Below are 25588 nucleotides of genomic sequence, written 5' to 3'. Positions count from 1 at the left end.
AATGTCATAGGGATTATACAGAAAAGGGACATCCGAGATAAATGCTTTCAGAGGGCGATGCAGTGAACACCTCGGGGAGTGTGCAACATTCTAATCAGCTGGTGAAAAAGTATGACTGACCAGATAGGGTTAGTTCACCCACAAATTTCATTTCTGTTTTCATTTACAGTTCTTGGCTCCAAATGACATGGAACAAATTTTGATCGTCTTCGGAACACAAATGAAGATATATTAATTAAATCTGGGATATTTCTGTCTCTCCGCTACACCCGAAGAGATTTTATTTTTATATATGTCAGGTTCCACATCATTAATTCAAGAGTTCAGACTTGGATATTGCTCGATAATAATAGCAGGTTTGGCATGCTGTTCCAGGAGAGAACCCTGAGCTCAGGGCTCCCACCTGGTCAATGAGCATGTGAGGGGGTATAAGATCAGGAAGGTTTTGAGAGCTTTGAGGTTTTGAAAAAATTGGGCGTTTCTTCGGAAAAAGACGATAATGGATTAGTTTTAGACAGGCTACTTATAATGATTTGGGATTAATCTGATTGGCTTACTAGTGATTACAGATGAGAGACCAGCTGTGATCAATCATACCATGTGCTCCTCTCAAAATTAGTTTTTGAAATTTTACTTTGTGTAATTTTACAACACGAAGAAATCAAGTTACTTAAACTAAGCTAAACTTTTAGATTTTACAAATTTAGGTGGACTGAAGATAAAACAATTAAGCTGTGCCAAAAAAAAAAAAAACCTGAGAAATTGTGTTGTTTCATCAGTTTGAACAAACAGAAAATGTTTAATTCATTATAAACAAGCGCTTTACAAGATGAACGTTTCATTGAGGTTTTTATTCAGCTGTAAGCTGTAAATATTAATCAGCAAACAATGTTCCCAAGCTTTTACAGCAGACTTTGGTCATAGAAACTCAAACAAGCTTAATATGTGAAAACCAAATCTTGCATACTTCTAGAATACTTTTGTACGCATATACAATCAAAATAACAATTTTATTAAGCGGTTCCTCAGTGTCAATATATTGTGTGCACTCAAGAGTACTGTGTATGCGTGTATAGCCCAGGTGCCTGTGCATGTGTCCTGTTTGAAACAAAGCACATTTAAAGAATACATCAGCACAACATGGATGAAGACAAAGTCCCTTTAAGGCAAGTAATTTCACTCGGCAGCCATCTTTGAAACGCTAAATTCTGTTTAAATGGGAAAACATTAAATTCTACAAAATTGCTAGTCAAGCTTACCATTGAATTTTATTTTAGAAATCACCAATAAAATTAAACAACTGTATTATTAGTTTCATTTTTAAACTTTCCAATCACAAAATCTGCAGAAACTCACATCTGGTCTGAGCCCCACCCCCAGAGAATACTCAGTCTAATAGCAATCAATGATTGGCTCCTGTGTTAGAAGGCGGGGCTTCATTCACCATGTTGACCATTACACTTTTCCCTATTCAGAACTATACGAGTGACATGTCTTGTAAAGTCTTTGATAAAGAGCATAGCTTATTAACATGTGCCCTATACTGACACTAAGGAAAAGAAAATGTTGCAAGAAGGTGTAATTTTTGTTTTCTGTGCACGTATGTAACGTAGCTTGTTAGTTTTTCTTTGGACCCTTGCTGTCAGTGGAGGATGAGGGAGTTGTCAAATTTAAAATATCCTAATTTGTTTTCCAAAGATGAATGAACGTCTCAGGGGGTTGAAACGACATGACGGTGAGTAATTTCACTGAGAATTTTCATTTTTGGTTAAATTAATCCTTTAAGCAGGTATGGTTTGGCATTTTGTTTATGATTGCTGATCAATATTTATATGTGAATAAAAGCCTAACTAAAATCTGTTAATTTCATGAAGCGATCAACTCTTCGAAAAGCTTGGAACAAAGGGCTCAATTTATTTTTGATCTCTGGCATCAGCGTTGTCACTGAACATACTTTCAATGGAGGAACAGAAATCTCTCAGGGGGATAAAATATGTTCATTTGTGTTCTGAGGATAAGAACTAAAGTCTTATGAGCTGGGAAAAATACAGTGCATAAATCATGGCACACACTTTTAATTCATGAATCAAATATGAGTTGGTTAATCTAACAAAAACTGTGCTTTGTGTAAAAGAATCAGACAAAAATAAATGATGTATAAAACGAAATGCCTTTATTTATCCAACTTTAAAAAAGCAATTTAAAGCACAAAGACTTTAATAAACATTTGTCCTGCATAAAAATGATCGCACATTGTGCTTCCTTTGCAAAGTCCTACAACCTCTGGGTGTGCAGCTGTTGCGATCCAGTTGAACCATTTATTGCATACACATGAAAATACACCTCGCATGTCAATTTATAAACTTAAGAATGTAAAAGAGAAAAAAACTGTAACCAAAAAGAAAGGGCAAACTGTTTTACAATTCTAAACTGCAGCAGCTTGCAGAGGAAGGCTTTGCACATTGTCCAAACCAGATGATTAAAAAAAATAGGAGAGAAATGAGAATAAATTAATTCAAGAAACTATAGTTGTGCTTTAACATTGCTCACTCCAAGGAACGCACTCAAATGCAACCAATGTTTGGTAAACCAAACTCAAAAAGGAGGCTTTTTTTTTAAACAAGGCTTTCAAAGAACAGACATCCTATTTCAAGTCTCTCTTTTCCCTTTAGTAATATGTAGCACTGAGCATCAAGATTTGCACACATCCCCACATATAGCAGTGATTAATAACATTCCCTGTTTCCTTCTAAACTCACTCCACATTATACAAAACTAAACTAAAGGTGAACAAAATAACAAAAAGGCATTTCTTCAGAGGAAGGCATGTCCATAACACACCTCTAAAAATTTACTTCAATCACAATCTCTCTCTTTCAAAAAAAGAAAAAACTAGACAAATGCTAAAGTTACAGACAAAAATAACTCAAATTTTGAGGACTTTGGTACAGTATAAATGAAATGCAGCTCTCTGCCTCGCTCAAGGTAACATCTTTTCTTCATTAAACGTACTTCTATCTGCTCATTAAATGACAAGTATGAAATGTGCATAGTATTATATGTGAGATCCGTGTCTGTGAGACTACAAGCAGCCTGATTTTCATGGGAAAACATGATTTTTAAACCAAAAGAAGGTCAACACAAAAGATACGCCTCGGGGCCCGTGCACCCATAGTCTCTAAAAGCCATCTCTGCCAAACAAACCAGAAGCTTTGATATCAAACATTTAGAAATGTCACATTTCTCTTCTCTGACATTTATTTTCTGAAATTCAAAGCCAAAAGAGCATACTGGAATGTGAACATCTGCTCGAGATGGTTCAGAACAGCAGGTTGCCAGATAATGGGATAATATCTCGGCCTTTTAGCAGCCTTAGTGAGATTAGGATGGACAGGATTGAGCCAGGTGGAGGTTTTACGGCAGAGGTCAAGTGGCTGAGCAGATATTTACATAGCCAAAACTCAAGAAAATATTTCCGTCTGCTGTACTTGGCTGTGCTAGTCAGAAGGCAGCTAAATGATTTTGGTGATGCAAAGAAATGCTTACAAAAAAAAAAGAAGTAAAAAATAGTCGAGCATCCAAATCATTTCACTATTTAAAATAAAACTCGTGTTTTACATGGCTGAGATGCAAGATACTCAACTGAATGCAAAGCAAAAACAAAAAAGAAAGTAGATATAGTTTAGATCAGTGTTTCTCAACCACGTTCCTGGACTCCCACCAGCACTTCAAGTTTTAGATGTCTCCTTTGTCTGTCACACTCATTACAGGTCTTCCAGTCTTTGCTAATGAGCTGATGATCTGAATCAGGTGTGTTTGGTTAAGGAGACGTGGAAAATGGTCCTCCAGGAACATGGTTGAGAAACACTGGCTTAGATTTTACATTAAAAAAAATCTACTGAAAATACAGCTGTCCAAAAAGAAACTGTGGAATAATTGGGAAGAGCTACAATATATCAGGAAACAAATCTGACGATTCCCTTATTAATGATTCACTTCCATTACGGCAAGCAACTACCTTGATGTTGGTGAAGTTACAATTCATCACACAGCTGTTTAAAGGCATCCTTAACACACACAACACGCATGCCACACAAGTAAAGTGCATGACCAGTCTACATGTTACAGGGATGAACACCAGCTACGCCACCATTCCAGCAGATTTCTCAGAAAGCAACCAAAGCTGTGTGTGTTTGTCAATCCGGACAGTGGTATCTTAGTAACTATAGCTATGTTTCCTGAAATCTGTTGTAAACATGAAGCAAGTGACCTACGACCGCCTCTCTAAAGCTCTAAGTGCATTATGGGCAGGACTGGGCCGCATTAGTGACAGCTCAATCTGATTGTGGTGGGATTCTGACAGAGCAAAGGATCATGAAACACAGACTGAAGGCTGGAGAACGAGTTGAACAAAAAGGCGTTGTGTTTCCCTCCGACTGGGGAGACCTTCAGAAACATAATAATGCTACAGTTGAAGACATTTTCTTCATAGCTTACATGAACTGTGTTCTGCTCATGAATTGAAATAACAATCGCAGCTAATGTTTGCTCAACATGTTTGCCTTTCCGACTGTTTCCCGAACATTGCTTTGGAAGAAAGTTCTGAAAGCCGCTTTGCGATCCCTCATCTTGACTGAAGTGTGCCCAAATGTGGCAAATCTCAGCAGACGTGTTTCTCAGTCAAACCCGCAGATCCGGAGCTTTTAATATTAAATACCCAAACCCTCCCTCTTCCTCATCCACACACATGCTGCAAGCAGCTGCGTTTGCACCTAATTAAAACCTCAGCATTGACACAAGAAGCACTGCAATTACGGTCTCAAACTGAAAACTGGCTACCAATGAGTTCAGCCATTATTTTTTTTCTCCCTGCAAGTCACCGTGGCCCTCATAGTGGCAGTCAGGAAGAGGTCAGCGAGGGCAGATAGAGATCTTCAAGGTGTGCTCCGCTTAATTGTGCTTAGCCCTCCCTCCTTTCAGGTAGCTTTTCCAGCGCTTGACGGAGTCCCTGAAGATGGGCGAGTTGTCAATAGTACCCAGCAGCTGGAGCTGGTTGATGTGCGTTGTGTGGTAGTCCCAACGGGCCAGATTGGGCGCCGTGCCCAAAATAAAGTGGCGCAGGTCATAGATAGTGCCTGACCCTGTGTCATACAGGGGAAGCATAACTTTCAAGGACTCCATTCCCTTGCTGTACAGCTGTCCCGCATCCCGCCCGAGTTTCTCACCCGCAGTTTGCGCCAGGTCAAACAGACCTATGAGGGAATAGATGAATCCATTCAGAACGAAGGAGCTGGGGATTGTGGGGTACTCCTCATACCAGTCATACTTGTTCATGAACACTGCTTTGACACCGTGCTGTTCTGAGGGCAGTTTAAAAGGTCCGGTGGCTCGCAGGGCAGCCTTTAGGTACGTGTCATCTTTTGTCATTAGATAGGCACGCACTAAAGTGGACATGGCTTGTCCTTGTGCCATGGCCGAATACCAACCTGGCTCCAGTGCACGGAAACCCTCCCCGAGTTTACGAGTGACCATGATCGGCCAGCCACCACGCTCGTCCTGGTTGCGCACCAACCAGTCACTTGCGGCATAAAAAGCCGCCATATGTGACGTGGTGGAGATTGTGATATTGTCTATTGTCCCGGTGCCGTGCACCACTAACTTTACAACACGCCTTGGCATGGTTTTCGTGGCTTTGACCGCTTTGGTGTTGGAGAGGCCAATGCCTTTGCGTAGGTCAGTGAGAAGGTCACGGGTGACGGTGGTCCATGTGGTCCGAGGGCCGATACCATAGGTGATGTCACGATCCTTAAGCAAAATGAGCTGGGTGGTGGTGACGTAATGGATAACAAATGGCGGCCCTTTCTCTGTGGTCTCCAAGATTACAGAGACGCTACCATTAGATGTAAACTTCAGGTCAAAGGAGATGATGAAATCTTTAGTGTTGCCAAGAGGAAGTGAGACACCCTCTGAGTTTTCTGGAACACAAGGAACAGAATTAGGAAATGTTACAACAGGTTCAACAGGATGTCAACTATGGTTAGAGCAGTTGCAAATGTTTGGCTTTGATACAATAGCAAGCTCAGGGTGCTGATACTTAGTTAAAGTACTCTTACAATGACTGAAAATATACTGGTTAAACATACAATATCATCGCAATTATGAAATCGGGACTGCTGATATGAACTCATTGCATTTTATATATACAAATAGTAAAGGAATTGGCACAAAAAGGGAATTAAACAGTGGAAAAAAGCATGTAGCTTGTTGCATCAAAATGCATTTGTATATTAATATAAACCCATGTATTGCAACAAGAATTGTCAAATATGGAATTTCTGCCATTTTATTTCACATCATTTGCTTCGTCAAAGTAAAGTGAAGTAAACCTTTTCTACTGTCTAAGCGCAATACCTCGGAATCTACAAAAAAAAACAGAAAACTAAAAAGCAAACAACATATCACAATAAAAAGAGCATTAGAAAGGTTTGATAAAGTCGAAAGTTTTACATCGCCTTCATTTCTCTAAAACTAGATTAAGTAAAATGTTTCCCTCTCTATCTCCTAAATGTGACAGATGTGGTGGGGCAGGCAGAAGGGATTTGGCACATTTTTTTTGAGTTTTGGTCCAGCTTTCTTGAATTGTTTTCCAGTGCTTATGGAACCAATACCCAACCTGACTAAAATTTGGCTATTTTTGAATATTGTAATATAATGGACACCTTTCTGTTAACCCAACAGCAAGCCCTGATAGCTGGTTTGAAGGTAGCTGGTTTTTACAGCTAAAAAGATGATCTTACTTAATTGGAAGAGATGGTTGAATGAGCTGCTTTATGTCAGTGAAATGGAACAGTTATGCCTTAAACTTCACAGAAAAACAGCCGAAACCACACGCGGACCTATCTTAAGACTCTTTGGTATTTTAAGTTTGTAAATTTACATCTCTAGCCTATATATTCATGACACTGGCTTTGTAAAAAATGTGAATATTGTAATCTTTTGTATATATGATTATGCTTTATATGTTGTGTGTATATATATATATATATATATATATATATATATATATATATATATATATATATATATATATATATATATATATATATATATATATATATGGGGGTTAATGTCAATTAATCTGTACAGTTTTTTTTTCTTTTTTTTGGTATTGTACTGTTTTTGTTAAATATCTTATTAAAGTTAAATAAAACAAAATATTACAGTAAGTTTTTATTTCTTATAATCCTTAATGAGCATGAGTCTGAACACTGTGCAAATTAAACACTAATAAGGTTTGCATTCCTTTAAGCAAGCCCACCAATCAAGTATTACATTAAGTTGTTCAAATAAACAAATCCTTCCATCCCAGAGCTGATTATTCCAATCATCAAACGTGTCATATTCTCCGAGTTTGAGTGCAATAACTAGATAACATTATCTTGTAGACAAGACTGCAGATTGGCAATAATAAACACTCAATGCAACAATAAAAACAACAACATTGAAGATCAAATTAGATGAGTGTATTCCAATTGTTCCTCCAGCTTGAGAAGCTCATAAATGAACATCCGTATGCTGCTGATTGTAGCAACAATCACTATCACTATATGTTGCACATTAAAATGGAAAATTGCACATATGGGTGTTCAGTGTAAACCTAAGCAAACCATTGAAAATATTGATTGTTTTTGCCAAGTTCATCCAAGTTGGTGTTACCACTAAAGTTTATTTATTTATTTATTGTTGCGCATTGCATATTTCTTTTTTTCTATGGCCCGCCTTCTTGTGTTGTTTTCTGTCATCCCATAGGCTTCCATTTTGAATATGGTCCAGGATCTGATTGGCTGCTGGTCGCGAAGACCTATAAAAGGAAACTTTCGGCAGGGTTCAGAGAGCTCATTTGTGGTGCAATGGTTGCTAGGAGTGGAGAGCTACTGGATTTCCCTACTTCTCCAGCTGACTACCAACCTTTAGTCTTGTAGAAATGTTTATGTACTGTACGTAACTTTTAAGAGGTTGAGCTTGTATGCAGAACTCTTGTATGTTGAGCTTGTATGCAGAGGTTGAGCTTGTATGCAGAACAAAAAGAAAACTTGTTCATACCCTCTACAGAGAGGAGAAAAGCAGGCATGCAATAGCATGAGAAACAGAATGAGGTTGAGTACCCGAGTAAGAGAAAACTCACAAGACAGGGTAATAACAACAACATTAAAGCAACACAGAAAATAGTACAAGAGTGGTATAAAGAGTGGTGTACTGTATGTAACTTTTAAGAGGTTGAGCTTGTAGGGGTGGCCTGCATACTTATTTGATTAATTTTGACTTTATGTTTAAGGAGGAAGGTAAGCTTCGTGTATTTTTCTTCAAAGATTTACAGGTAATTTAGTTTATTTACTTATTTACTTAGTAGATTCTTTTGTTTGTTTTTTGCCCTATGGCCACCCTGAAGAGTTGCTCATTTAAACTACTATTTTTCTATAATAAATATACTCCATTACTCTCAACTGAGTGTTCGCGTTTGATTGTTGACCAAACGGGATCTTTTGCATTAGGTTTTTTTTTTTTTTTTTGGTTTGGGATCCATCATCTACAACTTTTTCAGATGTGATGACAAAAGAAAAAGGTCTATACAAAAACAGATTCGCACAGACTAGTGAAAGAACTTGAGATGGTAGGCATAGTCTTAAAGGCACAAGGTTTCATTTGCCACTTTCTCCTGGGGTTAATGAAACAGACACATTGGTGTCAGACAGGCTCTGCCCATGAAATGACTTTAAAACAATCCATCTCACACTGGACTGTGTTAAAACTCATTTCTCCTCCACAAGACTGTTGAGTGCACTGCAGTGCAACTGCAAAGTGAGCAGATCAGTTTGCGAACTCTCCATCAAAGTACTTTATCTCGCTTTGTACAGAAATGCACATTCAACACTTCATCCGAAAGTCATCTCTCATTGTTAGTGTCAAATTCCTCTTGCCGACTTTGTCTGCATTGCCTTCTGACAAGGTTATGCAGAACAAAAAGAAAACTTGTTCATACCCTCTACAGAGAGGAGAAAAGCAGGCATGCAATTGCATGAGAAACAGAATGAGGTTGAGTACCCGAGCAAGAGAAAACTCACAAGACAGGGTAATAACAACAACAACATTAAAGCAACACAGAAAATAGGACAAGAGTGGTATAAACAACAAAAGCAAACTCAAAGGAAAAGAAAAGAGGCTGCAGAAGACATTTTGGCTCAAACAACCCCTATCACTATTTAATGTACTCATAAATCCATTACTTAAGGCAATGCAGAGACTAAGTGGATTTGTACTGTCCTGCTCTGATTACCCTGCCATCAATAGCAGTGATGTGGAGGACGGAGAGTGCAGGAGGGAGGCAGCATCCTGCTGGAGCCTTGGACCCAGTGTGTCCTAGATGGCCCCGCTCTAATCAATGCTCTGGGTGATGACACCAATTACTGCCTGCCAGCGCGACAGCTCTGCTAATTCTAATGGCTATTGATTAGCTCAATGCTAAAAAGCAGCACGGCGTGTCTGAAACCTCAAAAATGCTGCCTTATCATTCAGTATCCAGAGGGAAGAACAGAATGTACCGACTACTGATGGTTCCATCTGGTCGATTTCTGAAGACAGCAGAGATGTTTCCTTTATCGCTTTCACAATCACAATTCTGTGTGTGCACAATTTGGTGATTGAAAGTATAAAGAGAAGATTTTTTTTTAGCATATGATTCTATTTTTACAGATAATCAAGTATTATGGGAGGTTATTAAACAGCCTCTTTGTAGTCTATAAAAGATGACTGTCTTGGAAACATTTTCTAAAATATAATTTATTCCTGTGATGGCAAAGCTGAATTTTCAGCATCATTACTTTAGTCTACAGATTAACATCATGATCTTTCAGAAAACATTGAATGTGTTCAAGAGACATTTATTATTTTATTTTTGTACCATTTTAGTGCTTCTTTCTGAATAAATAAAAAAATTAAAGATTTTTTTTTCTGTTTTTTGAGTAAATATCTTACTCTAAATGTCTGAATAGCAGTGTATGATACACCATTATCATTGTTTTGGAGTGTTTATATGAATGGCCAGTGGAGCAGGACATGCAAAGATGAAAAGAAGAAAAACATGAGCAGGGATGCAGAAAAACTGCACTGGTTTCCTTCATTGGACTGAAACAGTTTGAAAAACATGATTTATTCTTTAAGTTTGACTGAAATTGAGCTGTAAACATGAGGGTGAAACTGAATATAAATCTAAAACTGGCTGAAGTGTATGAAGTAGGACATTGTTTCAGCATCATTATCGCGATGTGATCATTCACAATAATCGCATCACAGGATATGCATTGTTGAGTCTGCATTATAGTTTATCATTTATGTGACTGAGGCCTGTGACCGTATTATGATTTTAAAATCACTTAGGCTTAAGAATTTGTAACTATAATAATGATTAATTTTATTAAATTACATTTATTTTTATTATTTAGTTACTGTATATATATTGTATATATAATACTGTTAGACTCAGAAAAATGATAAACACGCTTTATTAATTTATTTATAAAACACTCACTTTATTTCACTATCTATCCATCCATCCATCCATCCATCCATCCATCCATCCATCCATCCATCCATCCATCCATCCATCCATCTATCTATCTATCTATCTATCTATCTATCTATCTATCTATCTATCTATCTATCTATCTATCTATCTATCTATCTATCTATCCATCTATCCATCCATCCATATAGATATATTAATATATTTATATATATTATATATGTTTATTTATGCTTGTAGATTGTTTGTTTGATTTTGTGCAGGTGCACACCTCTACAGAATCATCATGATCAATCTAAAATGATTCATTCTTTCCAAATAGAGATATTTAAGTAATCTAGTAAAATGTATTTTTTTATCAAAATGATATTGCAGAAATATCACAATGTTAAGATTTTTCCAATATCGTGCAGCCCTAGTATAAAGAACAAAATAATATTGGATAAAGGAAATAAATTGAAAGTGTGCAGTTTAATATCTGCTTGGGTACCTGGAGCACTGAACTGCCGTACAGATGTGGCTCTGGTCTTGTCATATACTCTGGTGAGTGAGCAGCCCTTAGGGACAGTCCATGCGCTGGACCTGCTGTCTCTCTCCTCCGCCGTGTCATACACCTCCACATGAGGTGGCCGCTCTGTCAGGTTCTTACTGTAATGACTCAGGCCATACTGAGCTATCTGGATAGCATAGAAATACCCTTGAGGGCCCCACTGGGTGGACAACGGTACTCCTGTAAGAAGGAAACAGAAAAAAAAATATAAGAGACTGGGTGTTATAGCCCATCTATGAGTCTATTTATTTACTTGAGTAAATGTGTGTAAATTTATATTTATTCAGTTTTCTAATTAATTTCTATATAATTATTGACTAATATAAATTTTTTCATATGATTTATTTACATATTATGTAAAGTAATATTTTCTGCCTTTTAGTATATATTACATAAGAGACTTGCTTTGTTTACCAAATAAAGAGGATCTAATTGGATTTGCATTGTAGACATTAAATAAAAGTTAAAAAGGTATTATTTCAGAATTAGATATTAAGGTTTTAGTTATGATATTCCCAAAGTCGTTCTGCAGAAATCCGAAGATTTTTAACAAAATTCTCAGCAGAAAAATGTCAGCAGATTCTGTCTTGCCCAAGTTATTACTCACAGGAATGCTTAGACTTATAATGTAAACCAACTGAATATTGGACCCAGTGTAATGTGATTCACATTAATAAGCACAGTGCCTAACAAAGCCCTGTTAAAAGGTTTTTGCAAAGCGACAACACCAATATAGACACAAATTCTGAGATGCACTCATTAAAAATAACAATAACAATTCCCCCAAGTAACACAGGTTTCTAGCCTTTAAACACCAGTATCTTTTTAGGTCACCACACAGCAGAGCAGCTTGGCTACAATTACATGTTCATAATACTGACGGTTTACACTGACTTCAGTCTTCAAATGTGTTATTTTATAAGGCTTTTTTTACTGTTACTGTTGAGTCTCAAGTATCAAGCAGTGTTTTAAGACATAATTGAACATTCATTTGTTAAAAAAAAAAAGGTTTTATGAATAGTAAGTCAATCCAGAGCACTCAGCAACAACTGAAAACATAAACCATCAGTTAGATAGAGATACAAGAGGTGGACACTGAGACGAAAAGCCATTAAAGGTGCAGTATGCAAGTTTGACACCCAGTGGTTGAACTAGGTATTGCACTCCTGGATCAAAAAAAATGCAAGCGCAGGTTGCCAGATTAATGAGACCAACAGCAGTTGCCTGACTGTCAAGTCTAAAGGCTGATTTAAATCATCTTCTAAATAAAAGCAACGGCACCCAATAGAAGGAATATTTTAATATTAAGTTTTTTGTTCTAACAAACACCTGACATTTATATTTTAGAAATGGCTTCCATTTCTTGTAGCTGAACAATAGGATAAACTGACAATGATCACCACAGGTACACCTCATGTGCTCTATTCAGTGTTAATTGCTAACAATGTGAGTTTGAAAACCATTTTACATGACATTTATTGCAATACTACTAAAAGCAGTAGCAGATAGTTCACCTCAGATCTTGAAAATCAAATAAACAATTTGAAATTGAACTTTAGAACCAAACACATATTAGTGATTCAGCATGTACATTTAATAATGTTAAAGAGGTTTAATATGTATTAACAAGATTTTAAATTTCTGTCGCATTTCATCTGGTGCGAACATCTAAATTGCTTATCAATACAAATCTCATCACATAGTGTGTTGTTAGGAAATGCAGTTATAATGTAACCTGCTCAGCCAATGTTTATATTAGTAATATTTACGTTTTTGCTAACTAATAAACACCTCCTGCGGAAATATGAATCTGCATCTGATTTCGGAGTCTGCTACTGTCCATCGGAGTTTGCATTATGGTCGCATGCTTTGAAAGTCTTTCCGAATAAAGGAATGAAACACGCAGTTTTCCATTAAGGCAACCGAGGGTGCTGAAATATAATTGGCTAAACTGGTATTGGGTGGGTTAAAAGGACCAAAACAAAGACAGACGTTCCGGCACATAATGGACATTTTCAAAGCATAATATCTGACTTTAGCAGATTTTGTTTCTTTAATATCTGCAAACATATTTTGGTATTTTTATGCTTTAGTAGAGTCAAAAAAACGTACAGTTGAAGTCAGAATTATTAGCCCCCATGAATTATTAGACCGCTTGTTTATTTTTCCCAATTTCTGTTTAACAGAGAGAAGATTTCTTCAACACATTTCTAAACATAATAGTTTTAATAACTCATTTCTAATAACTGATTTATTTTATCTTTGCCATGATGACAGTAAATAATGTTTGACTAGATATTTTTCAAGACACTTCTATAAAGCTTAAAGTGATATTTAAAGGCTTAACTAGGTTAATTAGGTTAACTTGGCAGGTTAGGGTAATTAGGCAAGTTTGTTCTGTAGACTATGAGAAAAAATATAGCTTAAAAAGGCAAATAATTTTGTCCCTAAAATGGTGTTTAAAAAAAATTTAAACTGCTTTTATTCTAGCTGAAATAAAACAAATAAGACTTTTTCTAGAAGAAAAAAATATGATCAGACATACTGTGAAAATGTTCTTACTCTGTTAAACATCAATTGGAAAATATTTTAAAAAGAAGAAAAAAATTCAAAAGGGGACTAATAATTCTGACTTCAACTGTATCATCTTTAAAGTAAAGTCTTCTTGAGTTAGTACAAATTACCTTGGACTCAAATGTGAGGTTATGTTGTCGGCAAAGACAACTAAATTTTAAGAAGAAAGAAGAAAGTAACAGGTCACCAGGCTTTAATCCACCCTCTCTCCATCCTATTTTTCATTTAAGCACAGCTCATCTATTCTACAGCCTGGCATGGCAATAATCAAGCCACAGGCAAAACACTGCAACCGCGGTGCTACTTTATAGCTGGCTTTAAAGGATCTATTCACAAACATACACATAAAAAACCACATGTGGGGTTAAATACAGACATAACAAGGCACTATAGATGACAAACGCACCAATGAGATTGCCTTTCGCTTTCCAGGGCACACACACACACAGGCTCTAAGTGGGACCTGTATCAGGAGGCAGATGGGCGCTGTGGAGGCGCTCTCTGGCCTAGATACTATTCAGAGCACTCTGATCCTCTGCTGGAGGAGACGCCATCCCTCAAACTGAAAGAGGAGGAAAAAGGAGCTCTCGTTCACTGTCGCCCTCCATGCTCATCTCCTTTTCATTCCTTTTTATTCTTTCTCCTCTCTCTCTCCCTCTCCTTCAGCGGAGACTGATGAGTCTGTCCGCTGTCTCTGATAATAGGCTCTCTGCTCTAACACACTGCCGCAGGCTCATGTGGGTTATTACCTCTGAGCTCAACACACTGTTTTTGTGCTTCTGACACCCAGGATGAAACGAGGAGAACACAACCTCTAATTAATCTTTGTTTTGCACGTTTGCGAATGTAACACCTTTCCAAAATGGACATATTGCCGCAAATTATATATTCAGAGAAAGGCCTAAGCCAATATTTTGTTGGCGTAATAATCTGTTGCAGAGTAAAAAGTTAAAAATAAATGCTAACTGATGATCCAAATATTATGAACACCGCAAGTCGAAATACTTGCATCCAACATAACATTCCTTGAGCACTAGACCCAAGGCTGCTTTTAAAGTCGGTATGAAATGCATCTGCAGTTACATTTTTATTCCTATTGTAACGCATACAGTAAAGCAAGTAAAACAGCTACTCAAACAAGAAAAAAATATTGATTTTTTCCATCAGGCACTGACTGGTGCTGTCATTTGCTCTTGCTGCACATATATGCACGTCAGAAAAGATAAGGGATGTCCTTGCAAGTGGAAATTATTTTGATGAAAAAATGACAAGTTTACATGGATTAAAGTGCCCCTATTATGCTTTCTTGAAGGTTAGTTCATTTAGTTTTGGATGATTCATAAGATCTGAAAATAATGACATTTTCTTATGACTAATAGAAATCACCTCTTTACTCAAATGGTCTCAGATCTTTAAAAAAAAAAAAAGATCTGTGAGTGCCAAATCAGATTTATTTCTACTTGTTTAATTGTTATGGCGCAGAGTATAATTACCAAATTGCCCATTTCTGTTGATCTTATGAACACAATGACAACTGAAATCTGTTTAGATTAGAATTTTGATGAATGTGCAAGTTCAGTGGCTGAATTTTGCACGTTTATGAATGCTCTCATCATATAAAACTAAGTACAGATACAACGCAAGAGATTGATTTATAAGATTCAATGCTTAAAACAGGAGATGATTTAACTTAGAATTATAAGGTTCTAAGGTTCTATCTGACATTTTTGTCAAAATTGAGTTATTGACATATTCTTATTAAATGACGAGTTATTTACATTATGGGATTTTTTCTAAATATAAGTTGTTTACATTTTACGACTTATTTTAAAAAAAACTAAAAAGGTTTTAACTACAAAGTTGAACTCTAGCTTGGCTCTATAAGGTTCTTTCTGTGACCGATCAGATTTCTTTGTCATTTTACCTGATTGCTCTATTGACAGTGAGAAAAACGAAAAAGAAACACAAAATCAGAGTCAACTAAATAATGCAACATCATATAAAATTGAGAAGAAACCTGAAACTGAAAACATGTATGTAAATGTGATGATTTCTATGCGTTTTTTTTACATTGACATGATAAATTGTTACATTGTTGGAAAAAAAACAGGAACTAAGAAAATGTAATATATTAAATGTGAAATTTTTTATTTGTGTATATATAGTCAGTAAAACATAAATATAATTCAATAATTCATATAAATTATATAATTCATATTAATTACATACAATTAACAGCTGCACTGGACAAAATATTAAGCACAGCCTAGTATCATTAATTTAAACAAGAAAAGTTATTCATTCTAGAACATTAAATAAATGTCATAGACAGCAGAATTTTCATAATTTAAATTTAGAGTACATAGGATCCCTGTCATGTAAATGTATGAAAGAGAACTGTTACACACATATTGTTTGCTATATAAAATGCAAACACTTTGAGGCTCAATACCTCAGAATCATTTAGAACATTTAGAACTCCATTTTACATATATAATTTATTTATTGCCACATCAGCAACTTATGGCTATTTTAAGGCAAAATGGATATACACAAATAATATTGCAATATAAAACAATTTGTAAAATACAAAAAAATTGTATTACAATAAAAAGTTATTTAGACAAATATATAGGATAGAAATAAATAAAATAAACACAAAAATATCTTTAAAGTTAAATAAGATTTTTCAGTTAAATTTTTGATAAAAAATTTAAGATTCTTCCTGGTGGTACCTTTTTAAAATGGTCCATCAAAGTACCCTACTTGTAAAAAAATTGTCTAATGGTATTTAAACTTCTATTTTCCAACGAAATATGTTTCATTATAAGAGCAGCTTGGCAATACCTACATTTAGGTGGTGCTTCGTTATTCAGTTAATACAAACAAGTCAACTTAGAATGTCCAATTTGACATCTAGACAGACAGTTTGTTCATGCCTTGTCACAAAATTATAATTTGCAAAGTGTCTTTCATTTATTTTCGGGTTAATTTCATGTAATTTAATTTATCCCATTGCCTTTGCCTTGTTTTGTTTATATCCAAATTAACTGTATATTAAAAGTCCTCAGGAGGAATTAAACATTCTGTCACCTTTAAGGAGATAGCCTATTACCTTATAACTCCAAGCCTACAATATATTACCTACGAAAGTGAGATTTGAATGATTTGCTTTGGCAGTTTAGAATCGAATTCTTCGATTTGAGCACTCAAACAGTAAAAACTTTACACTAAACAGTGCATGAATGGAAGCATTTGAAAAAGCATTAAGTGCAGCATTTAAAAAATAGCAATGTGCACTAATAAATCATTTATAATAAATACAGCAATTCTAAAAAAAAAAAAACAGAATTGATTTCATGGTGACTTCAAATGTTACATCTGCTTTGAGGCAGGGCTTGCTTTAATTTTCCATGGACACCAGAGGAGAATCAGAGGCAATGCTTCAAATCTCAGATGATTCCCTACAGGCTCCTGCATTCCAACACGGTCATTACTGCTACACAGCGTCTTTGTAGAAAGCAGAACAGAGAGTGGCTCCATGTAAACAGCCTGTGAGTAATGGACTGGCGTCTGGTTATGTAGGAGAAGGGGCTAGAAAGGAGACAAAAGTAGGCGACTCGTACCACCTCGATCACTTTTGTGCTGCCACAGACAGTGAGGATTTCATCGCAACTCATAGACAACCCAATTTTTCCACCTGCCACAAAGGATTATGACATCAATGCGCTTCATTGGAGTGCAACAAAAAAGGCGCGCACACAAAACAAGGTCTGCATGTTTTAAAATCTTTCGCCAGAAAAGAGCTGAAAGTGGTTGAATCCTGAAAGCTGATCAATGACTCCGCAAAAAAAAAAAAAAGAAAGCTATTCAGAGCAGCATGTCTGAATGTGCTGCATTTTAATCGAGTACTGCAGTATACGCTCCATTTTTTTGAGAGAGATAGAGAGTGTGTGAAGGATTGTTTACACACTTGTCATTGGTTCCCCTGACATAGACTTACACATGCAAACACACTGATTCGGTCTGCTTTGAATTTGATTCACTTTCATTTAAATGTGCAGATTATTCCGCTTTGTTTGCCATTAGTATCCTGTGAAACACTGCTCGAGTGATTCACCATCTTCAGTGAATAGTAATGATGTTGTGGTTTGGAAGGCATTCTTTATACTCTGGTATTGATCAGACCAACCTCATTTTCAATACTTCCTTAAGAAGTGATTACTTCATTACCATGGCACTGAGTGAATCACAAACTTTGTGTTAATAGCTTTGATATGATGGTGGCGATGGTAGTCTAATGATCAGAGAGAGAGAGCTGGAATCTTAAAACAAAAAGCCTCTAGATTCAGATTAGGGTGTTTAAGTACTGTATTGAAACTGAGATCAGAGTTTTGCTCCATCACACCAGAGCTTTAGTCTCGAACAGGCCACTTAACCCCACCTGCTGAAGGACAGTCCTTGCAAAGAGATAGAGCGATGGAGAGAAGAGCGAGCCAGCAGGAAATGGTTGAAAGTAATCTGTCAGGGCAGAGAAACGGTGATAGATCACTGACACAGCGGAGAGAAAAATGTGGTTCCTGGACAGTAAAACGCTTCTGAAGGACACAACAGAGAGCATATAATCAGCTTTTTCCCGTCAAAGAGTGTCATCTCTCAGTTGATTTTTGAGATGCTCGTCATTTATGGTGCTTGACAAAAAAAAGGAAAATGATTCTGCTTTAATTTGGTCTTGCTTTTTCTCATTGACATTCACTACAAGACACATGGGAGTCTGAGTGCAAAATTATTCTCCATTACGTTTAAGGTCATCAAATCGGCTCTTGTGATTCAGTTCTTGGCTGAATCAATCCCACTTTCATTTGCTTAATGTATAGTCCATTGAGGGTGCATTACTCAGTAAGAACCAGACGTACATCATTCGAGCCTGGCTTCCAGGAAACTCCTCTTGGACTGCACTAAATGACTATTAATGGCCACTAACAAGTTGTGTTTGAAATGAAGCAGGTCGCTTTGCCTCTCACTTCTCCCCGTGTGCCATAATTAAGAGCTGCTTTAATGTGACATGCATTTAGGTGAATCTTGATGATGAGGGAGAAAAAAACTGTGATTTTAGAGAGACACATTAGTAGAGCAAGTTATGAGTCGGCCCAGGCAGAATCTGCTGACTTTTCTCTCATTTCCTTCTCCAATTATGAAGGTAAAACCGGCAGAATGGATATACACATGGTAAAATGGCCAGCCGAGCTGAAAATACTATACTTTTATAGCTAGCTGGAAACATCATAATGACAAACTAAGTAGAATGTACAGTTCAAACAACCTAAGGTAGCATAAGTCATTGAAAAGCTGCTATTAAAAGTTTTATGCTCCTTGAAGTTAGTCCAAACTTATATGCATTTCTCTCTTTGGCTGACAATAAAAGATATTTTAAAGAATGGGGGTAACTGGTTTCTCAGGATTTACACAGAATTGATCCATAAAAAGGAAGTCACTGGGGAATAGCAACTACTCTTCAGCAGAGGAAAGTAACTAATAAGGCTTTGGAACATCTTGAGTATATTACAGCAATTTTCATGTTTTTGTTAAGATTTTTACTCTCATCATTCACCTGAAACTATTACAACCCTTTAAAAGCTTTAGTTTGTCACAACTCACTGCATTATCAAACCATTAACTAACACAACTAGCTTAATAAACTACTAATTAGTGTTTACTGTAACTACTAAATTCTGAGGTTGTAAATTAAACCAGTAATAGTGAAGTTCTGTGGACCCACATATGATACATGTTATAGGACAAGCAAAAATACCAGGGCAAAACAGCAATCAATCGGAACTGACTTTTTTTTTGCTCGAATATTGCTAAGCGAACTTTATTGGATCAAAATGAATAAGAAATAGAGAGATATGTCAGTGCCATTAGCCTAGCGGTCAGTGTGCTGACATATAACGCAACTGTGTTGTGAGTGTCCCACCTCATGGACCTTTTCCAATACCATCGACCCCTAAATGACATTTATTTCCTGTCCTTTCCTTCACTGTCCGACCAAAATAAATGTAATGTGTATTAATATAGCACATTTATTGTGTAAGGCTCTGTGTATTGTAAAACCAATACCAACGCTAAAAATTTTTTATAAAAAATTCCAAGCTCATCATCTGATGGTCAACGATCGCTGTAGCCAATGAGATAGTAGCCTGTCTCTCTTCATGTTGTATGTTTGGTGATCGTTTGTATTGTTCTCATGTGTTAATGGACAAGATGTTAAGTGTGTCTGTATGTTTCTATAGAAAAAGAAAGAAAGAAAGAAAGAAAGAAAGAAAGAAAGAAAGAAAGAGAAAGAAACTGCCACAGGACAATGGTGATAGTAGGCTTATTGCTGTCGTGTAGAGACAGTGATAGAGACAATTCGTTAGATGGGGATGTTAGGGAGGTCATGATGGGTAAGGGCAGATGAAGGAAACTTTGGCAAGGACACCTGGGTTACACCCCTACTTTTGACGAGAAGTGCCATGGGATTTTTTATAACCACAGAGAGTCAGGACTTTGGTATAACATCTCAACCGAAAGGCGGTGTTGACTGACAGTGTAGCACCCCCTTCACTATACTGGGGCATTAGGCCTCGCACAGAATTAAGGCAAACTATACCTAAAATAAATCATAGTACAGAAGTTAAGAGGTGTAACCACTACCACATAACTTACCTTCCACTCCACTGATGCACTTGACTCTGTCACGCACCTCCACGTTATACCCCTCAAAGGACATGAAGACTCCATTGGGGTGGTACTGCTCTCTCTGGGCGTATACTTTGGAGTAACTGTGTGAAAACTCAAAACGATCATAACCATCATACTGCACCACCTTGCCGTACACCTCAAAGTACTTCTCCATCCAGCTGAAAGGCATGTAAACCTCACTGCCTTCTCGACGACCTTTAATGGTGGCATCGTCATTGATCAGGCAGTCTATCTCTTCATATCGCACTCCGCCAACTACAGGTGGAGGTTCCGGGGGCTGGGGCTGCTGAGGATGGCTGTCTATTTTAGGGCTGGGAGGAGGTTGAGGGTGCCGGGGCAGGAAGCGCAGTGCTTTCTCACTCGTGCACTTGTTCCAAAGAAGAACCGTGAGCAGAGACAGAAGAGCACAGATCACTATCAGGGTCTTGTAGTGAACACGGGCTGCCAGACAACGCATCATCCCTGCTTACCTGCAATGCAAACACACAAATGTAAATTAATACACACATTGTTTAAAATGTCCATAGGCTGAACTGCAATAACAGGCATATACAGAGTCCCCACACAACACCACTGACATTTCGAATTGAAGCTGTTGAGTAATCAGTAATCCAGACAGAGAAAATTTTATGCATACCTACACGGAATTAATCAGAGTTTAAAAGGTCCAATCAATATTTTTCCCTCCGCATGAATAATCAAATGCAACATTAGAGAAATTCAATATCTGTCTGGATGACTGTGTACGCTGTTTTGCATATTGCTTGAAAAATTCAGAGGAACTGGAGAAAAGCATTTTCTTTTTGCTTTATATTTATTTATTGTGAAGGTCATAATGTTAGCCTTTGACCAAAAACACACTTAATCCCAGATATTTCTGGATTTATTACAGAAAATTACATTTTGTCTTTTGGATATATTATACAGTGCATCTGGAAAAGTATTCATAGTGCTTCACTTTTTCCACTATTTTATATGTTACAGTCTTATTCCAAAATAAGTTAAATTCACTAACTTCCTCAAAATTCTACACACATACCCCATAATGACAATGTGAAAAAAAGAGTTTTTGAAATTGTTACAAATTTATTAAAACAAATACAAAACCTGAAAATCACATGTACAGAAGTATGTACGGGCTTTGCCGTAAAGCTTTAAATTGAGCTCAGGTATAAACTGTTTCCTCTGATCATTCTTGAGATGTTTCAGCAGCTTAACCGGAGTTCAGCAGGAACTGGAAGACTAGTCAGGATAGATGGAAAGATGAATGCAGCAATGTACAGGGACATCCTGAATGAAATCCTGCTTCAGAGTGCTCTTGACCTCAGACTGGGGCGATGGTTCGTCTTCCAGCAGGACAATGAGCCAAAACACAGCGCCAAAATATCAATGGAGTGGCTTCACAGTTCAAAAAGGCTTGAGGCTGTATTGAGCAAAGGCTGTGAATACTTTTGTACATGTGATTTTTCAGGTTTTTTATTTTTAATAAATTTGCAACAATTTCAAAACATCTTTTTTTCACATTGTCATTATGGGATATTGTGTGTAGAAACTTGAGGAAATAAATGAATTGAATCCATTTTGGAATAAGGCTGTAACATAAAAAAGTGAAGCGCTATCAATACTTTTCGGATGCACTGTATACTAAAGTGTGGAGACAGAAGTCTCATTCTGGTATATTTACTATTACAGAATTTATCAAAAATTTGAACTAGCTTCATTTTAAATTTAGTTTCAGTTTTAGTAATCTTGTTACACGTTTGGTTGCATGCTTTGGTAGATTTTATTACTTGGTCAGGTTTTTGGTTTAGATATTTTTTTTTATTGATTTTCAGTTTTTCAAATGAGAAAGAACAATACAAACCCCAGACCCATACCAACCCAACAGCGGGATAGTGCTCACATTAGCCGAAAATTAACAAATATACAATTGTACATGTAAGTTCAGATTCAAAGAAATATTAACAACAACAACAACAAATAATAAAAATAAATAAATAAATAAATAAATATAAAAAATACAAACATATAACCATACATACCATATGTAAAGCAAAATCAAATTATTTGAGATTTTCCACATAATCAATAAAAGGTTGCCACATCTTAAAAAAATTCCCCCTCTGACCCTCTTAATGAAAACCTGATTTTTCCAAATAAACACAAGACATAGTTTCTCTAATCCACTGAGAATGAGTGGGAGGATGAGAATCCTTCCATTTTAGCAAAATAGCCCTACGTGTCAAAGTCAAAAAAGTAATGACCTTACACTTTGAGGAACGCAACTGCATTTCCCCTGAAGTAACCCCAAACAGTACTTGGCCAGTTTTCATACAATATATATTTTATTTCAGATTCAATGGAAAACATGGAAGACAGTAAACCATTTCCATTGCCAAACTATACAACATTTAAAAAATACTTTTGAAATGCTATACAATGATTATTGTAAAATAATTCATTCAAATGACCTACTGAAACAAACGCCATTAATTATGTATGCACCTCTAGGACCATGTAAGAAAACTCTTCACAGGGGATTATGTACACCTTACTATATAAAAACAATGCATCTACCCAAGCAAATGTAGAAGTCTTATATTAGGCACATTTGGGAAATGTCATTCACATTTTAGTTTTCCATCCATCATTTCTGATGCAACACCCCAACATTTGATAAAAATAGGTACATGCAAAACCTAACAGTAGTTTCTACAGTGACTACTGTTTTTACAATAGTGATAAGCAGAACAGAAATGAAAGAATTCAATATTCTCAAAACATCTCGTCTCTTTCACAAATCATATTCTGCTACTGCGGTTTCTGAACTAGGGAGAGAATCACATTAACTTTGTAAACACAGCTCAACGCAAATCAGCAGCCTCTCACTCATATCATCTCTGCTCTCTCTGGCATGTTAGCTTCCCCGGAAAGAATAAAAATCAATAAGCAGAACAGCACTGCTTCTCACTACAGATAATTACTGAACTGGGTTTGGCATGGACAACACGCCAATGGCATCATTAGCAGTCTGCACCACTGTGAAGCTAAAGCTAAGACTAAGGTCAATGGAGAACAAAAACACATCAATCCATCAACCCAAACGTAGTGTCACACGCCATATTTAACGAACCGAGCAAAAGAAGCCCAGGCGTGATGAATAGTAGCCATACATATGTGGCCTACATTTGTAGGTGGAAACATGATTACATACAGTCCAGAAATATTCCCTACTCCAACAGATCAGGGCAACTGAATCATTCTTTCCGCCAATCTTCCCAGTTTAATCCTCTTTGTAGAGTTTGCACAGACCTGTGCTCCATCCCTTTCTAATCTCTCCCCCCTTTACTCCGTCTTCCCCACGTTGTTCAGAGCAGAGTAGCGTCGTCTGACTGCACCTTGAAAGATAAGCAGTTCATCTCATTTGCTGAGGCTATAAATAATTTGATCTTTTTGGCTTTCGCAGGAACAGTTCACACGCTGTTACTCTGAGATTCGGGACATGCACGGGAAAGTGCTGTCTGAATCCTAACACAGAGCACCTGATCAAGCCTCCCTGATGGAGCATCTGGATCAGGCGGCCCACCGCAGTGCGGGGCGCATCTGTGTACAAGGATAATTTGCATTCAAATCCACTAATATGCAGGAGATATGGCTGAGCTCGGTATAATCCAGAGATCAAACTAAAAACAGGAGGAACACGGATGTAATCCCTTCTCTGAACAAGTGGCACAGCGGACTTAAAGGAAGAGTACACCACGTCCTAGGGAGCATCATACTACGCTAGATTTAAGAAAATGGCTTTTCATGGAGAGGCTTACGGCTGGTAAAAGGAGTCAGGGTTGAATGAGGTTTAACAATGTGCTGTCCCCATAGCTACAGCTGTGGCCGATCGGCTCCTTTGAGGAAAGCAGGGTTGCGCTGACTTAGTAAACGCAGTGCTCTCTAAAACTGAATTCAAAACAAACACATCCATCTCAGCAGAGGGAGAGCCATCAAAATGTGCTTAGCGCTGTCTGTGTCGCCGAGACGCCCTGACACTGGCCACGCCCCATCTGCATCCTCATCATGCTGATTCATGAGCTGCTCTTTCATCTAATGCACGCCACTATTGATGAGCAGTAGAACAGTCATCTAGAAAACTTTACTTGATCAAACTCTCATGAATCATTTTTAAATCATGACACATCATGAATATGAATAAGAATGTATGCATGCATATGGCAACTGTCATTAGACGTCCTTAGTTCAGATATATCCTTTTAAATGACATTTTTTAGATGTCTTTATAACAACTTGAAGTAAACGTGATGGATTCAGATTTCAGTCTCAAGCAAGGATCAAGGTTTATCCTTTTTCTCATTACTTCATTAATATGATTATTTAAATCAGTATTTAATCTTGAAATGATTTTGATAAATAAATAAAGTTAACACATTGCTTAATATAAGAATGTCCAGTGCATTTGCCTGTCTCTTTGTAACTATTTTAGGAGCCACCAAATCAGGTCACAGGTCATGGAGACCTCTTAAGTGAAATTGAAGGGCTTGATGATTGAAAACAACTGTTTTGCCATTTGTTCTGCTTTGTGCTAATACTGTCTAAAGTGATTTTACTATTATTATTATTATTATTATTAATTTAGTTTAAAGTGATTTTGCTTTTTATTCAAGACAGACTTTGTTTAGTGAGGATATAGCAGCCTAAATGTAGATTACACTGGTTTTTAACCAGTTTTGATAAAGACGGCTGAGAGTACACTCAGCCTTGGGTAAGAAACAAAGTGTATTTTGAATGTGTGCGTGTCCTATTCAATTGTGGATCCTTTCACAGGTCTGGGGTCAGCTCTAAACAGCCTAGTTGCTGTCTAATGATTGTATGCTTGAGATATCACTCAGAGTTGTACGCACGCACCCACGTGGAAAGTCTTTCTGTGCTTTAATCAATCAGGTTAAAACACCTATACAAATGACGTTATGTAAAGCCGCCTTTCCACTTCACATAACATTCGGACATGACTGTCGGAATACACCTCCTTGTGGCTGATTCTCGCGGTGGTGTCCGGTCCTAGAACTTTGAGGGAATGTGGAGACAAGATTAAAAAAACAATAATATATTTTTATTACTCATTTATGAATAGA

General features: G+C 36.9%; 1 protein-coding gene across 3 annotated transcripts in view; it reads right to left on the bottom strand.

Moving 5' to 3' along the window:
• Window positions 1–2151: 2151 nt before the first annotated feature.
• Window positions 2152–25588, bottom strand: part of glceb (glucuronic acid epimerase b) — a 74624-nt gene continuing 51187 nt past the window's right edge. For 2 of the 3 annotated variants that reach the window (XM_073906002.1, XM_005168839.5), the window contains exons 3-5: window positions 20412–20917; window positions 11070–11309; window positions 2152–5975 (exon numbers count right to left, since the gene is read on the bottom strand). In XM_073906002.1, the coding sequence (XP_073762103.1) occupies window positions 4951–5975; window positions 11070–11309; window positions 20412–20907 (1761 nt within the window). In that variant the 5' untranslated portion in view covers window positions 20908–20917 and the 3' untranslated portion in view covers window positions 2152–4950. 3 annotated transcript variants of the gene reach the window in all.

The sequence above is a fragment of the Danio rerio genome, chromosome 7 (genome assembly GCF_049306965.1).
Source record: "Danio rerio strain Tuebingen ecotype United States chromosome 7, GRCz12tu, whole genome shotgun sequence".
Taxonomy (NCBI): domain Eukaryota; kingdom Metazoa; phylum Chordata; class Actinopteri; order Cypriniformes; family Danionidae; genus Danio; species Danio rerio.
This window is presented reverse-complemented; position numbering and strand designations above follow the sequence as displayed.